At 41.1% G+C, this 17349-nt stretch overlaps 1 protein-coding gene across 3 annotated transcripts in view; it reads left to right on the top strand.

Annotated features, from left to right (window-relative positions):
- LSM11 (LSM11, U7 small nuclear RNA associated) overlaps positions 1-17349 on the top strand; it is a 47939-nt gene that overhangs the window by 15136 nt on the left and 15454 nt on the right. Inside the window, exon 5 of one of the 3 annotated variants that reach the window (XR_011486952.1) lies at positions 12039-12160. The exons of 1 other annotated variant lie outside the window; for it this stretch is intronic. Coding sequence is in view for 1 of the 2 variants with exons in the window: in XM_070465717.1 (XP_070321818.1) it covers positions 12039-12057 (19 nt within the window). In the remaining variant the exon portion in view is untranslated. Of the gene's footprint in view, positions 1-12038; positions 13488-17349 lie in introns of those variants that run through there. One more of the 3 variants, XM_070465717.1, reaches the window with a different exon arrangement.

Genomic DNA, 17349 nt, shown 5'->3' on the forward strand with positions numbered 1-17349 from the left:
AATAGGGATAATACCACCTATCTTATAGGGTTGGTGACAAAGTGCTCAGCCCAGACGGCAAGATTTAGTGTCATTTATGCTATGATAAGCTTGCTGTGTGACGCTTAGCTGCTTTGTTCACTTCCCTGTGCTTGTGTTTCTCGTCCTGAGACCAGGCAAACAAGTGGACGCAGCACAATGCTGTCATCCTTTTTTTCCTAGCACACAGACCTTGAAAGATTGTTCCCAGGCTTCCTGAGTTCTCAGCACCTCCTCAGTTGTTTCTCCCTAGATTAAAACTTGAGCATATCATCAACTTCTTCACCGCTGGGAGAGTGTTGTGTTCCCCCAGGAATGACATTGGGCTCCATGGGACATTCATTAGTTGGGGTTACAAGAGAACCACAGGGCACTGGAATGGTAATTTCCTACATGCGACCCCAGTGACCCAGAGGGAGCTAGCTCAGCTGGTCTGAGCATGTGGTTAATGAGGGAAGGGTCATGGTTTCACTCCTGTGTGGGCCAATTAGTGTCACGTGGAAAAGCACACTCTTGGGGCCCCAGGCAGCAGCTTTACACTCTGGCACTGGTCTCCAGGATGACTGTATGGCCATCATCGCTATCAGAAGCCCAACCCCAAACGTACATCTTCCTTATTATTACATAGCCCATGGTTTCCAAGACTTGGGTCATTTGCAGAGCATCTCCATGATTTTTCCATTATCCCAAGCAGACCACTGTATTTTTATTTATCTGATGTTTTTCTACACATTGCCTCACTTTTTAGCTAATACTTAAAAGGAAGCTGTGCGTTACTACCATCAATGCAAATTAGGGAAATTTGCCTTAAATTGAAAGTACACATAAAAATAAATAGGCAGTAATTGAAATTATTATTATTATTTTCCCCCCCACTGGGAATTTTTATTTTTTTATTTTTTTTATTTCTTTTTTTTTTTCCATTTATTTTTATTAGTTGGAGGCTAATTACTTTACAACATTGCAGTGGTTTTTGTCATACATTGAAATGAATTAGCCATGGATTTACATGTATTCCCCATCCCGGTCCCCCCTCCCACCTCCCTCTCCACCCGATCCCTCTGGGTCTTCCCAGTGCACCAGGCCCGAGCACTTGTCTCATGCATCCAACCTGGGCTCAGTAATTGAAATTAAACTGTTTATATTCAGATTATAGGCAAAGACCTCCTGAGCCACAAGTGATCGATATCCTCCCATGTGTTAATAAATGCATGGATATAAACTGCATGTCTTACATAATAAACATATTGTTCTGTAATAAAATGGCCAAGTCAGCCAAAACAATATTCTAACAATTGCTTCCATGGGAAAAGTTGGGATCAGTGACTAGGGAGTTTCATACTTGAAGTGATGAAATTATTCTTGCAGGAATTTCAGCAGCAAAGGTCTTTCTAATAGTCTTTCTAATAGCCATAAATGTGTAACTATAAAATCTATAGTCTGAACCAATCTGGGGTTTAATTTATATCCAGTTCTTGCGCAAAGTCATGGCTTTTGTTCACACTCTCCACTGGCACTATCATTAACACCGTGCTTCTTACACATCCTTATCATTATCACCCGTTTTATGATAAACAAAGCACAAAGCTGCAAAGCAGATGTCTTGACTGCACAACATCTTTCTTCCCCTCCAGTCATGAGCCAGTGCACGCTGATCTCCCCAGTCAGCCAGTTCCTTATGGAGATCAAGATGTAACCAATAGTGGTGCTAGTAATAAAAATGTATTCCTTAATTAATTGAACATGTTACATCCAATCCAGTTATGAAAATGTGCACTGGAGGACAAATACACATAAAAGGACACACAGCAACACACATGGGCCTCTTCAGGGTTGAGAGGGAGCCTGGCCACTTCCATTATTTGAGGCTCCCAATGCATTTAAAAAGTAAAGAAATATCAAAGAGTTGTAAATGTGTACATTTGTAAACTTTGGGTTGAATGATGGACAGCTTCCAGTCCTCTGTGGACCTATGAGAGGGAGCATAGTCTCATTGGGAGAAAATCCCAGTCTGTGTGTGAGTTCTTTGAGTGTGAAGTCCCAAGTCCCTGCCCCAAGGTCCGGAGATGAGCCCCACCAGGAATCTTTTCTCATACAAAGATCTGGGTTCAAATATACCATAAGGCAGAGCATAACATTTTAGCCACGTGGAAACATGAAGCTATCAGGGACATAGAAGGGTTGGAAAGTGAATAGCTTTCTCTTTCTTATATCTTCATTACTTTGTGGATTCTTACTGCGACCACTTGTGTTACTTCAGTGCCATTTGGGTCTTCCCACTTGGGTAGGTTTCTCATCATCCTTAGAAAGCCCTGAATTAGTAGCAAAAGGGCCAGACCATTTTATAAGGGCCAGAAGACTTACTTAGATTTGTTGTTTAGTCACTCAGTCGTATCTGACTCTTTGTGACCACATGGACTGCAGCATACCAGGCTTTCCTGTCCTTCACCATCTCCCAGAGTTTGCTTAAACTCATGTCCATTGAGTTGGTGATGCCATGCAACCATCTCATCCTTGTGCCCTTCTCTTCTTACCTTCAATCTTTCCCTGCATCAAGGTCTCTTCTAATAAGTCAGCTGTGCGCATCAGATGGCCAAAGTATTGGAGCTTCAGCTTCAACATCAGTCCTTCCAATGAATATTCATGACTAATTTCCTTTAGAGTTGACTGGCTTGATCTCCTTGCAGTCCAAGGGACTCTCAAGAGTCTTCTCCAACACCACAGTTCAAAAAACATCAATTCATTTGCAGTCAGCCTTCTTAATGGCCCAACTCTTACATCCATACATGACTACTAGAAAAACTTAGATTAGAAAATCAAAACATAAGAAATGGGAATGCAGTATATCAGCTTTCTTCCACTGTATGTGGATCCACTGACTACTTTAACCACAAGAACTACTTTTAATGACTGCACGTGCACGTACACACACGCACGCGCACACACACACACACACACACACACACACACACGCAGACTCATAGTAAAGAGAAAGTAGACGCCTCCATGCCAGGAACATCTATAAAGTTCTCATTGCATGATTTTTGCCGGATCAGTAAGACTTTGTGACTGGGGAGTGTTACATGAAATAGTGTGAAAATAGTATTTCCTTAAGACTGATCTATTAGGATTCCATTTGTATGGCCTTGTTCTAAGACTGATGCTTGCTATATGCTCATTGTTTCTGAGGGCAGAAAGCAATTAGTTCATTTGAAACTCCATGTTATGCATCTGAGGCCTATGGTCTCTTTCCTACCCTCGCCCGGTCCAGTTGTCTTAGCAAGGCATTTCACTCCTCCTCCCTATCCCCAGAGTTCATCTGAACACAACTGTTGCTCCATGAAAAGTATTTTGGCAGAAGCTGCTCTGTCCTGGGCTGACTAAGAGTCATCTGTCCTGACTGGCTCACAACTATTTTATTTTTAGAAAATTATATATATATATATATATATATATATATATATATATAGAGAGAGAGAGAGAGAGAGAGAGAGAGTCACATTAATATACCCTTAAATATTAATGTATGTCATTTTAATAGAGACCAACATTATGACACCAAACCAAGAGTCAAATGGAGATTCCAACTCTGAAATGGTTGGGAAAAGCTGTTTTAAACCCTCTCATGGCAGAGGAAGCACAGAGAAGGATTCTGAATGTTTACTTCTAGATCTACCATCCATATTATTCCTTCCAGGATGTGACCCTCAGTGATCATACTTCAAATCTAGGCTCTCTTGCATTAAGTGAGTATTCAAAACTGAATGCTAACTCTTTATTTTGAAAAAATTTCAACAAGGGCCTAGAAGATCTATCTCAGGTCACAGATCTTATCAGGAAGTAACATGCCTGGGGACTTTCTGCACAGGACTGCCCAGATGGTAAGCTGTGGCACCTTGACTCATATAATTTGAAGCCTTCTCAGTTCTTGGAACCTGTGGGCCAGTCACTTCCAGCCACAAGCATTAATGGCTCTATCAGGGTGGCTGAATGGAAAAAGGTACAAAGGTGTGGCCCATGGCTATATGAACATCAAATCTGACAGGCCCAGTGACATCTGGATTGTTATGCTCCCCGTCAGGGAGCTGAATGCAGCAACTCAGAGGTGGCTTCACATCTCAAAGCCAGTGGTATCTGTTTGCCACTGCCCATCATGAGGACAAAGGCATAGGTTAGCTACCGAAAGAGTTGGTGTTCCAGGTGTCCCAGATGCCAGCGCCAGCTACATTACTTGAAGGGCTCCCTGAAAAATGAACAAACATGTGGGGCTCCAGATTCAAAATTCATTTCAAGATGGTGACCACAGAGCATTCAACCAAGCACAAGGGCCTTCTAAGTGTGGGGCCCCGTGCAGGGGCACAGGTTGCACGTGAAGCGAGCCCTGAAGGAAGTGGGGCGCCAGGCCAGGGTGGAGACAGCTGGGAGCTCCACAGGAGTGCGGAGGGGCGGGGCCTTCCTGGCAGGCACAGCGCTGCCTCTGTCTTCACACATGTTGGATTCTTTCTTCTGTTGGTAACTGACGTGCCCTTTCAGTGGTATCTAAGCTAGCTGTGCTTAGTAACTATTCTAACTTTGCGTGACTGGTGTACAAATTAAAGCATTATCATTATTTTAAAATACTTTGAGAAAGTTCCTAAAGATTTTAAATTCATTCACACAATCTCAGGGAATTTCGACAGTGCAATTGTCAATGTAAGGGAAAAAACTGTTAGATTCTTTAAATATGACTCAAACGATGTAAAAAAATTTTGGAAGAGTTTCAGAAAGTTTTTTACTTTCATTTATATCACCTGTGTGAACAAAGTTTATTGTTAGTAATGACTACCAAGAATTTGAAGAGACCATGATTAGAAAGTCTTGATTAAATTAAAGTCTTCATCAGGAATTGCTATTTCAAGCATAAAATCTGATATTAAAAAACTATATTCATAAAAAACAAATGCAAAATTTTCATTAAAAATTAAAGAGATTATTTTTTAGAAATTTCACACAAATTCACTATTTAATATCTTCCCTAAATTTTGAATTTTATTTTCTTATAATTATATAGTAAAAAGAGTAATGAAGGCTTTTGCCAAGTCCCATAGAGATGCCCAAGTCTCTCCACATTTACCCTAGGGTGTGCTTTAAAATATTATCATTTCCCCATGTGTGCTATGAAGCAAAAAATGGGAGAAGGGGCAATCTAGCCAGCAGTTCTCTCAAGGAGTCTGAAGCGAGTCATTTGCTTTTGCCCACTGGTGGTAATAGAGGCTATGAGGATTGACTTTAAAAGTCAGGGCATGAAACAGGATCCACACATAGTGACAACCAACAGTAATTCATAGAGCTGTTGAAGACATGAGACACTGCATGTCAGGTGCTCAGAATAGAGCCTGGAACATAGAAAATACTCAGTGAATGGCATTTACTCTTAGCTGGCACCTTAGATAACTAGTAAGTTGACAAATTCTGTTGACTTTGTATCTACAATGCCTTAGCTCTGTTCTTTGTTCTTATTGTACAGTTGCTAAGTCATGTGACTCTGTGACCTCATGGACTGCAGCATACCAGGCTTCCCTGCCTTTCACTATCTCTCAGAGTTTGCTCAAACTCATGTCCATTGAATCGGTGATGCCATCCAACCATCTCATACTCTGTCTCGACTTTCCCCTCCTGCCCTCAATCTTCCCCATAATCAGGATCTTTTCCAATGAATCAACTCTTCGCATCAGATGGCCAAAGTATTGGAGCTTCACTATCAGTCCTTCCAATGAATATTCAAGGTTGATTTCCTTTAGGATTGACTGCTTTGATCTTGCTATCCAGAGGCTTCTAAGGAATCTTCTCTAGCACCACAGTTTGAAAGCATCAGTTCTTCTGTGCTCAACCTTCCTTATGGTCCAATTGTCACATCCATACATGGCTACTGGAAAACCAAAGCTTTTACTAGATGGACCTTTGTTGGCAAAGTGATGTCTCAGCTTTTGAATATACTGTCTAGGTTTGTCATAGTTTTTCTATCAAGGAGCAAGCATCTTTTAATTTTATGGGTGCAGTAACCATCTGCAGTGATTTTGCAGCCCAAGAAAATAAAATCTGTCACTGTTTCCATTTTTTCCCCATCTATTTGCCATGAAGTGATGGGACCAGATGTCATGATCTTCATTTTTTGAATGTTGAGTTTTAAGTTAGCCTTTTCTCTTTCTTGTTTCACCTTCATCAAGAGGTTCCTTTGCTTTCTGTCATTAGGGTGGTATCACCTGCATATCTGAGGTTGTTGATATTTCACATGGCAATCTTGATTCCAGCTTGTGAGTCATCCAGCCTGGCATTTCTCATGATGTATTCTGCATCTAAGTTAAATAAGCAAGGTGATAATATACAGCCTTGATGTACTTATTTCCCAATTCTGAACCAGTCTGTTCCATATCCAGTTCTAACTGTTGATTCTTGACCTGCATACACGTTTCTCAGGAGGCAGGTAAGGTGGTCTGGTATTCCCATCTTTTGAAGAATTTTCCACAGTTTGTTGTGATCCACACGGTCGAAGGCTTTAGTGTAGTCAATGAAGCAGAAGTAGATGTTTTTATGGAATTCTTTTGCTTTTTTCTGTGATCCAAAAAATGTGGCAATTTGATCTCTGCTTTTTCTAAATCCAGCTTGTAGATCTGGAAGTTCTTGGTTCATGCATGTACTGTTGAAACCTAGCTTGAAGGATTTTGAGCATTACCTTTCTAGCATGTGAAATGAGCTAAATAATTGTAGGGTAGTTTGACCATTCTTTGGCATTGCCCTTTTTGGGAGTTGGAATGAAAACTGACCTTTTCCAATACTCCAAAACCTTCCAATACTTCCAAAACTCCAATTGTTTAGTTTCCTAAATTTGCTGGCATATTGAGTGCATCACTTTAACAGCATCATCTTTTAGGATTTGAAATAGCTCAGCTGGAATTCTGTCACGTCCACTAGCTTTGCTTGTAGTAGTGCTTCCTAAGGTCCACTTGACTTCACACTCCAGGATGTCTGGCCTGGGTGACTTTACTTTCCATTTCTCTTGTTCCACAGTACCATGTTCAGCATTTTATCACTGCTCATCTGACAGTTGTATTTGCCTCTTAATTTGTCTTTTAGCTTCCATCATCTTCATTTTTGAACCCTCTGGTTCAGTTAAGACACTTTAAGCAGCAAGTAACAGAATATCCAACTCAAGTGTGTTCTTCCACATATTCAGTTCATTTCAGTCGCTCAGTCGTGTCCAACTCTTTGTGACCCCATGAACTGCAGCACGCCAGGCCTCCCTGTCCATCACCAACTCCCAGAGTCCACCCAAATCCATGTCCATTGAGTTGGTGATGCCATCCAAGCATCTCATACTCTGTCATCCCCTTCTCTTCCTGCCCTCAATCTTTCCCAACATCAGGGTCTTTTTAAATGAGTCAGCTCTTTGCATCAGGTAGCCAAAGTACCAGAGTTTCAGCTTCAACATCAGTCCTTCCAATGAACACCCAGGACTGATCTCCTTTAGGGTGGACTGGTTGGATCTCCTTGCAGTCCATTTTTAAGATGTCCAAAGTTTCCAGAGTCAGTTCAGCAATTCAACAATATTAGGCCTCAGTTTTAGGGAATGTGTTCATGTGTGTGTGTGGCTTTGTTTCTTTTGTCTTTCCCCTCGTGGTCTCAGTTTGGCTGCTATAGCTCCAAGCAGCACCACTACTCATGCTAACATCCAAAAGTATTGTGTACCTCCTTATCCTTTCTGGAAATTTCTTCCAGAAAGGCTCTTCAAGTTCCTCAGAACACATCTACCTTAAACCAATCATAGGCAAAGGGCAATGGGATTGCAGCAATTGGTTTAGATTTCTCATCATTTATCCCTAGGCCTTGGCCTGCTTTCCTTGAGCATAGTACTAGTCCCATACTCAAACAGAACTGGGATTCCGATAGCCAGGAAGGAATGGCAGCTGTTGAGTAAATAACCAGCATTTTCAGCCAGTCCTTCCTACGTGCCTCTGGCAGGTTCATCAGGGATTTCCTGCTTGAACAAGAGCTCCCAGCAGGCCATTTGCCTGGAATTAAGTCTTTGGTCCCTAATCTAGCCGCTGAGGTCAGATGTTACTAGCAAAATGCCCTTGGAGCATCCTATACTTTTCCTTCATAACTCCTTATCACCTATTGTAATTAAACATGAATTTAGGGAAGTTTTTGACTAGTATCTCTGCCCAACTAACTCTAGAATATAAATGCCATTAGGACCAGATGTGTTTTGCTTACCCTTATACTCAATACCTAGCAATTCTTGGACAATTCATTCTTGAGTGAATGAATGCCTATACCTGTCAAAAGGGAGCAAGCAATTTAAACAGCTAGATATTTAGTCTAGCAAAAACAGGTTTCTACCTAGCTATCAAAAGAGGTTGAAAGAATTTGGTACCTCAGCATCACCAACATTTTGTTAAAGGACTAATTGCCAAGCCCCTTGTGCACGTGGGACCATTAGTAATTCTGTGGCTATGCAAATTAAAACAGTGATGTATGATTTATAGCTTTAATAACATTCTGAAGGCTCTTAAATTTTAATCACTTGCAACATCCTTTTTAATATTCAATTACTTTATTAACTAATTAGGTCACTTGCTGAAAAAGCACATAAGGCTTGTGCTATTTTAATATCAGCTGAGCCTCACAAAATACCTTTGAAATGGTGCAAATGGTTTATTTATTTTAAACAGATCATTAAGATGCTATAATTAATAAACCAATTATGAAAAAAGGCCTGATAGTGATAGATGCACAAGTACGATAGCACTGTCCAATGGATTAGTCATTTTTATCCACATACATCAAGGGGCTAAACTTAAATGAAAACCCACTGTAAAAAGTGCCTTCCTAAATAATTAACTGTGCAATGACTGATAACCATATCACGGCAAACCTGACTTGAGGCTTGTTCGTTACACAAACCTGTAATGCGTACTTTGGTTTCATCTAATGACACTTGCGATGGAAAATCCATGGCACGCTAAGCTCGGTGTTTCTTGATTACTTACAAGGGCTTAATTTGCAGACAGAGCTGGGCATTTCACGACTTATCAGTGCTTTGGAGTGAGCTGAGCCTCCCAGAGGAGAATCAGGAGACATATGCAGGTTTGGCGGCATCCCTGGGTATTGATTTCCCAGCACCGTGTTAAGGTCTTCAAAGCAAACAGTGTGAACAAAGAAAGCTGAGGCCATGCCTGTGGGGGTTCTTCACCCAGTATTCTCAAAGGAGACCATGCATGGATCATAGCTCTAAGCCTGCTTGTCAAAGGCACAGAGATGTTGGGGCTATGGCTGAGGACAGGTAGGAAGCAGCTTGGAGGCTTGGAATCAAGTTTTATTTCTAGGATCAGGGTGAGGCAAAAGGAACCAGTTCCTTGAACTGGTTTGGGAAAGCATGCTGGCAAATCCTAGAGACCAGGTGATCTTTCTGACTTGTTGTTGTTTAGTCACTAAGTCGTATCCGACTCTTTGTGATCCCATGCACCGTGGCACGTCAGGCTCCTCTGTCCTTGACTATCTCTCAAAGTTTGTCCAAATTCGTGTCCATTGAGTCGGTGATGCCATCTAGCCATCTCATCCTCTGCCACCTCCTTCTCCTTTTGCCTTCAATCTTTCCCAGCATCAGGGTCTTTTTCCAGCTAACAGCAATATAATAACAAAACCATAATAACCATCATGTACTGAGTCCTTTCTATCTACTTTATAAACACTATTGATTGCCTGTATCATCTGTTGGCTATTTCAGGGTATTTGTTGAGTCAACATTTATTTACTGAGCACCTCCTGGGACCAGGCGCTGTTCTCAGCACTGGAGATCTTGGGATGAACTGGATAGACAAGTCCCTTGCTCTCATGGTGCTCACATTCTATTAGGGAAGAGAAACAAAAACCATACAGCACAAGGAAACAAAGTATAAACAGCCACTTTAGCCAATGCAAAGTGCTAGTGAAAAGGCCAATCAGAAGATGGGAGATAGTAATGGCAGTGACTGAGGCAGCTTCTTGTGACTGATTCGTCAGGGAAGGCCTCTCTGGCAAATGGACGGGAGGGTCTTGGCCAACAGAGTTTGTTCGCTCTCCTCCCCCACCAACTCCCACTCCCAGTTTCACCAGTTGTTAAGGACAATGGGACATGGCATTATTATGCTGCCATCATTAGCATCGCCATTCTTTTTGCAGGTTCAGGCTCTTTTTTGCAGTCAGACCCCAATATGAACTTGTGTGCATTTTATTGTTAGTGTTTATGTTGGTAGGTGAAAACTACAGAGAGAGAGATTTCTCTTCCCTTATGTCTTCCTGCCAATGTCATGCTCTGCAAATGGTTACAGCTATGTTTTATGAATTTCCAGCCTGTTTTAGCACCTATATGATGTGTTGATGAAACTTTAAAATATTCATAAATTTCCACATTGTCCCATGGATGCTAAATTCTTTGGGAAGAGCAACATAGCCCAAACAATGATGTGGGTGCGGCTCAAATACATGGAGGAACTATCATCCTGCCTGGGGCCCTAAGGGAAGACCTCAAAAAGAACCCCTATAATCTCTGTCCATTATAAATTTAAACAGTGTTCTAGCAAAGTGGGATCTTAGCTTGTGAACCACTGGGCTTTTTAAAAATATATATATATCCATGAGGACCAATATGTACCTGACTCCCAGCACCAGCTCAATTTATCTCTTAGAGGTATGTTGAGGACATAATTTTTGAGTAAGATAAGAAGAAGTTTAACATAAGCAGACCCCTATATTAGTGAACAATCACTTTGGTGGGTGAAGTTCTGTTGGAATCAAATGAGACTTTATTCTTTTCCTCTTTTCCAACCCACAAATGGATGCGAATCATGAATATAAGTGAAGGGAGTATACTAGGGATACTCTGTATCAAGGAAGAGAAACTGTGAATTTTGCAATGAACTTGGACAAGAAAAAGCCAGTTCTATATCTCTTTCTTGTCCTTCAAGGAGACTAGAAAGTCTTTTCAGAAGTCTTCACAAAAGTTTCTATTTTACATTCTCATTGATTTCTCTACCTATCACATGGTTCAAAATAATTTTTTAAATTTTTGTTCCATTTAATCACTAGTATTATAACAGCACTATAATCTGTATGTCATCGCAAATGTCTGTGTCTGCCACATTGAGTATTAATAGATCTTTTCTAAGAAAATGGATTACTATAAATTATTTTATAGAAAGATTAACTCTGAGTTATAGATGAATACTAGGAAGATTTGGGAACCCAGTCCATTTGTGGCTTAGGTCTTCTTTCTTTTTTGAAATTTGGAGCTGGAGCAAGATGGTTGCATTTTGAGATCTCCAAAGGACTGTATCAGGGTTTCCCTGGTAACTCAGTAAAGTATCTGCCTGCAATGCAAGAGACCCTGATTTGATTCCTGGGTTGGGAAAGATCCCCTGGAGAAGGGATAGGCTACCCACTCCAATATTCTTGGGTTTGCCTTGTGGCTCAGCTGGTAAAGAATCCGCATGCAATGTGGGAGAGCTGGGTTCGATCCCTGGGTTGAGAAGATCCCCTGGAGAAGGTAAAGGCTACCCTCTCCAGTATTCTGGCCTGGAGACTATATATAGTCCATGGGGTGGCAAAATGTCAGACATGACTGAGTGACTTTCACTTTCACTTTTCAAGGACTGTAAGAAATAGCCTATGATCCTTCCCATGTGAGGGCTGCCTCTTGGACACACATGTTTAATCAAGGGTGGTGTCTTCAGGGTTTTCTACCCTCGTGCACTCAGGGATAGATAGGGGAGAGAGCAAGAGTGCCTAGAGCAAACAGTTCACAAACACACCAGTAGTGCAAGTCTTAGTCTTAACAACCCCTTTATCACATTTGGTAGTAATCACACTTTTTTAATTGAACATCCTATTCATAAATGGTGTTTAGTGTCCCACCCCAAAATATGTACAATTATAAAATAGACATCTGCTCTATTGTCAGTCTACATATTAATCATTAGTAAAATTATTTTTCTATATTTTAGACATGATAAATACAAATAGATACTCCATTCTTGTCATGCCTCACGGATCCTCTGGCATTAACCTGGGCCTGTGTGAACTTACCTTTGAAGATCACTGCTCTGAACAATTGAGGTAACTTTAGGTAAATGAATAAGTGTTCTTGAATACATGTGCCTTATGTTGATGGGGAAGAGATCCACTGCTAGGAGCACCTTAAGAACATTTTGGGCTTTTCTTGCATGAGAATCTGGATGGAAAATGCGTTAAATAGGACACTCTGGCCTTTGACCTTCCCTGGAGTTTCTCTTGGGATCAGTGATCAAAGCTTTGAAAAGAGATGTGCAGTTATTTCATATGCCAATGTCTCCTCGAGTTCTGCCCCACTCATATTACCATCATAATTTTTACCTTGTCAAAGTACCATGGTATTGTTATTTTAGGAATAGTTGTGTTTAAATTTTCTCATTTTCACTTAAATTCAAAAAGATATTTTATATCACTGTCATAAATGGGAAGTCAACTTCACGTGCCATAAATAGTGAGAAATTAAAAAAAGGAAAAAAAAGCATGTAATTATTAAAAGTTTTCAAAACCACAATGAGATATCACCTCACACCTATAAGAATGGCTATTACCAAAATGATACAAGACAACAAGTGTTGTCGAGGATATGGAGAAAAGTGAACCCTTGTGCACCTTTGGTGGGAATGTAAATTGGTATAGCCACTATGGAAAAGAGTATGCAGGTTCCTCAGAAAATTAAGAATAGAACTACTGTACAGAATTCTACTTCTGGTTTATATCCAAAGGAAATGAAAGCAGGATATAAAAGAGATAGCTGCACTCCCAAGTACACTGCAATATTATTTACAATAGCCAAGATATGGAAACAACCTAAGTGTCTGTCAATGGATAAAAGTAGATAAAGATATGGAATATATGTACAACAGAATATTATTCATCCATAAGAAAGATGGAAATCTTGCCATTGGTGAAAGCATGGATGGAGCATAAGGGCATTATGCTAGGTGAAATAAGTCAGACAGAGGAAGACAAATACTGCATGTTATCACTTGTAGTGGAACAAAAAAAAGTCAAACTCATGCAAACAAAAAGTAGAAAAGTGGCTGAAAGGTGAGAGAAATAGGGAAAGATTGGTAAAAGAGTACAAACTTTTGCCTGTAAGATGAATAAGTTCTGAGGATATGATGTAAAACATGGTGACTGCAGTTTATAACTGAAGTTGCTTACACAATACTGAAATATAGTATAACTGAAGTTGCTTACATAGTAAAACTTAAATGGTCTCATCCAAAAAAAAAAGTATATGAGGTGATAGATGTGTTAATGAAGTAGGTGAGGGAATCCTTTCACAATGTAAACGTGTGTCAATCAAATCGTTATAGTGAACATATTAAATATTATACAGTTTTGTCAATTATACCTCAGTAAACCTCTGTTACCTTTTATTACCTCAATAAAGCTGGGGGGAAAGCCTTTAAAAATGTCCCTTCCCCCCAAAGAAGAAAGAATTTCCACATGCTACCCCAAATCACCAAACCAACCCAAACAAACAGAAAATCCAAAGCACCACGTGTTGGGGTATTGCCTTAAGCTATTTAAAAATTAACTGTGAGGGCTTCCCTGGTGGTACAGAGTGCCTGAAGAACTATGGACAGAATTTCATAACATTGTACAGGAGGCAGTGATCAAAATGATCCCTAAGAAAAAGAACTGCAAAAAAGGCAAAATGGGTTAGCTGAGGAGGCCTTACAAATAGCTGAGAAAAGAAGACAAGCAAGAGGCAAAGGAGAAAAGGAAAGATATACCCATCTGAATGCAGAGTTCTGAAGAATAGCAAGGAGAGATAAGAAAGCCTTCTTAAGGCTTTCAATGCAAAGAAATAGAGGAAAACAATAGACTGGGAAAGACTAGAGAGCTCTTCAAGAAAATTAGAGATACCAAGGGAACATTTCATGCAAAGATGGGCACAATAAAGGACAGAAATGGCATGGATCTAACAGAAGCAGAATATATTGAAAAGAGGTGGCAAGAATAAACAGAAGAACTATACAAAAAATATCTTAAAGACCTAGATAACCACAATGGTGTGATCATTCACTTGGAGCCAGACATCTTGGAGTGCAAAATTAAGTGGGCCTTAGGAAGCATCACTATGAACAAAGCTAATGGAGATGATGGAATTCCAGTTGAGCTATTTCAAATCCTAAAAGATAATGCTGTTACAGTGCTGCGCTCAATATGCCAGCAAATTTAGAAAACTCAGCAGTGGCCACAGAACTGGAAAAGGTCAGTTTTCATTCCAATCCCAAAGAAGGGTAATGCCAAAGAATGCCCAAACTGCCACACAATTGCACTCATTTCAGATGCTAACAAAGTAATGCTCAAAATTCTCCAAGTGAGGATTCAACAGTACGTGAACCAAGAAGGTTGAGATGTTACAGCTGGGTTTAGAAAAGTCAGAGGAACCAGAGATCAAATTGCCAACACCTGTTGGATCATAGAAAAAGCAAGAGAATTCCAGAAAAACATCTACTTCAGCTTCATTGACTACCCTAAAGCCTTTGACTGTTGGATCACAATAAACTGTTGAAAATTCTGAAAGAGATGGGAATACCAGACCATCTTACCTGTCTCCTGTGAAACCTGTATGCAGGTCAAGAAGCAACAGTTAGAACTGGACATGGAACAACAGACTGGTTCAAAATTGGGAAAGGAGTTAAGAATTACATCAAGGCTGCATATTTTCACCCTGTTTATTTTATTTATATGCAGAGTACACCATGCGAAATTCTGGACTGGATGAAGCACGAGCTGGAATCAAGGTTGCTGGGAGAAACATCAATAACCTCAGATATGCAGATGACATCACCCTTAGACAGAAAGCAAAGAGGAACTAAAGAACCTCTTGATGAAAGTGAAAGAGGAAAGTGAAAAACTGGTTTAAAATTAACATTCAAAAAACTAAGATCATGGCATCTGGTTCCATCACTTCATGGCAGATGGGGGAAAAATGGAAACAGTGACAGACTTTTTTTCTTGGGCTCCAGAATCACTGCAGATAATGACTGTAGCCATGCAATTAAAAGATGCTTGTTCCTTAGAAAGAAAGCTGTGTCTCATGCATCCAACCTGGGCTGGTGATCTGTTTCACCCTTGATAGTATATTTGTTTCAGTGCTGTTCTCTTTGGTGCACTGGGATGACCCAGAGGGACAGGATGGGGAGGGAGGCGGGAGGGGGGATCGGGATGGGGAACACATGTAAATCCATGGCTGATTCATGTCAATGTATGGCAAAAACCACTACAATATTGTAAAGTAATTAGCCTCCAACTAATAAAAATAAATGAAAAAAAAAAAAAAGAATGAAAGCTATGACCAACCTAGACAGTATATTAAACAGCAGAGACATTACTTTGCTGACAAAGGTCCATTTAGTCAAAGCTATGGTTTTTCCAGTAGTCATGTATGGATGTGATAGTTGGACCATAAAGAAGGCTGACTGCCAAAGAATTGATGCTTTTGAACTGTGGTGTTGGAGAAGATCCTTGAGAGTCCCTTGGACTGCAAGGAGATCAAACCAGTCAATCCTAAAGGAAATCAACCCTGAATATTCATTGGAATGACTGTTGCTGAAGCTGAAGCTCCAATACCTTGGCCACCTGATGTGAAGAGCTGACTCATTGGAAAAGACCCTGATGCTGTGAAGGATTGAAGGCAGGAAGAGAAGGGGACGACAGGGGATGAGATGATTGGATGGCATGACTGACTCAATGGACTTGAGTTTGAGCAAGCTCCAGGAGATGGTGAAGGACAGCCTGGCGTGCTGCAGTCCATGGGGTTGCAAGGAGTCAGACACAGCTGAGCAGCTGAACAACAACAACGATGGATAAGAATCTGCCTGCCAATGTAGCAGACACATGTTCCATCCCTGATCTGAGAAGATCCCACACGCCACAGAGCATCTAAAGCCCGTGAGCCACAACTGCTGAAACTTGTGTGCCAGGAGCCTGAGGTCCACAGCAAGAGAAGGCCATGCACCACAGTGAAGGGTAGCCCCCACTCATTGCAACTAGAAAAACCCTGCACAGCGACGAAAACCCAGTGCAACCAAGAATAAATAAATAATTTTTTTAAAAAACAGTTAATATATTTTGAAGACTTTCCTTTAATTGGTTTTGCTGGCTCTCTTGACATGTGTAATCATGCAACAGATTATATCCTGAGCTCCACGAGATGTTTTCCTCTTCCGTTTGGAAGCTGTGAACTGTGCAGGGTGTAGCACTGTGTGCTGAGGTTCTCAGGCTGCTTCTAGCTCTGCCACTGATTGCTGTGCTGTGTGCCACAGGCCCTCGTTTCCCCAGTCGTCCCCTGACCTGAGTCACTGAGAAGTCTGTGTTCTCAGCTCTGTCAGTGTCAGTGGTTGTCCTCCCATATCATAGGTTTCTGGTGTTTTTTTTTTTTTTAAAAAAGATCTCATCTGGTGTTAGTGGTGTTAACAATTTGAGATTCAAATTGTATGTTCTCTGGAAATACTCAGTCTCAGTTTTTTTCCTAGCTCTGTCAAGAAAGTTATAGGACCTTAGTTTCTCCTTCTGGAAAAGGAAGCTAGCCTAGTGCCACTGAAATATGATGGGCAGAAGAGTCCTTTGTTTTCTGGGTGTGGGGGGGAAGTATGCTGCACAGAGGAGGAAGAACCAACCTGTATAACAACCAACACCCAGATGGCTTGAGTTCTGGCAGCCTAGCTGTGACGTCTCCTCAGGGCTGCGTCCTTAGTGCCCTGGGCAGTGAGTCAGCAGGGCCCGAATGCTCAACACAGCCACTGTTTTGGAGGGAGGACAGCTGATCAAGCACAGGTCAAGGCAGCATGTGGGAAGCAACTTCAAGGGCAGCTCTAAGGGGCCACATGCCACACCTCTAGCAGGCTGGGAGTTAGAACAGCTGCCAGGACCGGGGGCCATTTTCTTCAACTCTGCTGAGCCCCTGTTTGCTCCTAACCTGGAAAATGAGGCCCACACTGTGGATTTGTGTGTTGTTTCCTTAGCACATGATAAAGAGTATGGGCTCTTCTCCGACCCTTTCTTCTTTGAGCATGTTTGGCCTGGAAGAGATGGTGAGAGGCCCAAGTTCGCTGTTTCCTTGGCTGGGTTCAGTTTCCACCTGAATCTTTGAGTGTGTCGTAGTGTTTAAAGACTCAGGTTCACACAATTACACTCCACTTTACATATATTTTATTATGTGCTGTATGTAACTTTACATGTTTATGCATATATAGTTGTGTAGGCTTATATACACAAATCCATGAC

This window comes from Odocoileus virginianus, chromosome 3 (genome assembly GCF_023699985.2).
Source record: "Odocoileus virginianus isolate 20LAN1187 ecotype Illinois chromosome 3, Ovbor_1.2, whole genome shotgun sequence".
NCBI classification, from domain to species: domain Eukaryota; kingdom Metazoa; phylum Chordata; class Mammalia; order Artiodactyla; family Cervidae; genus Odocoileus; species Odocoileus virginianus.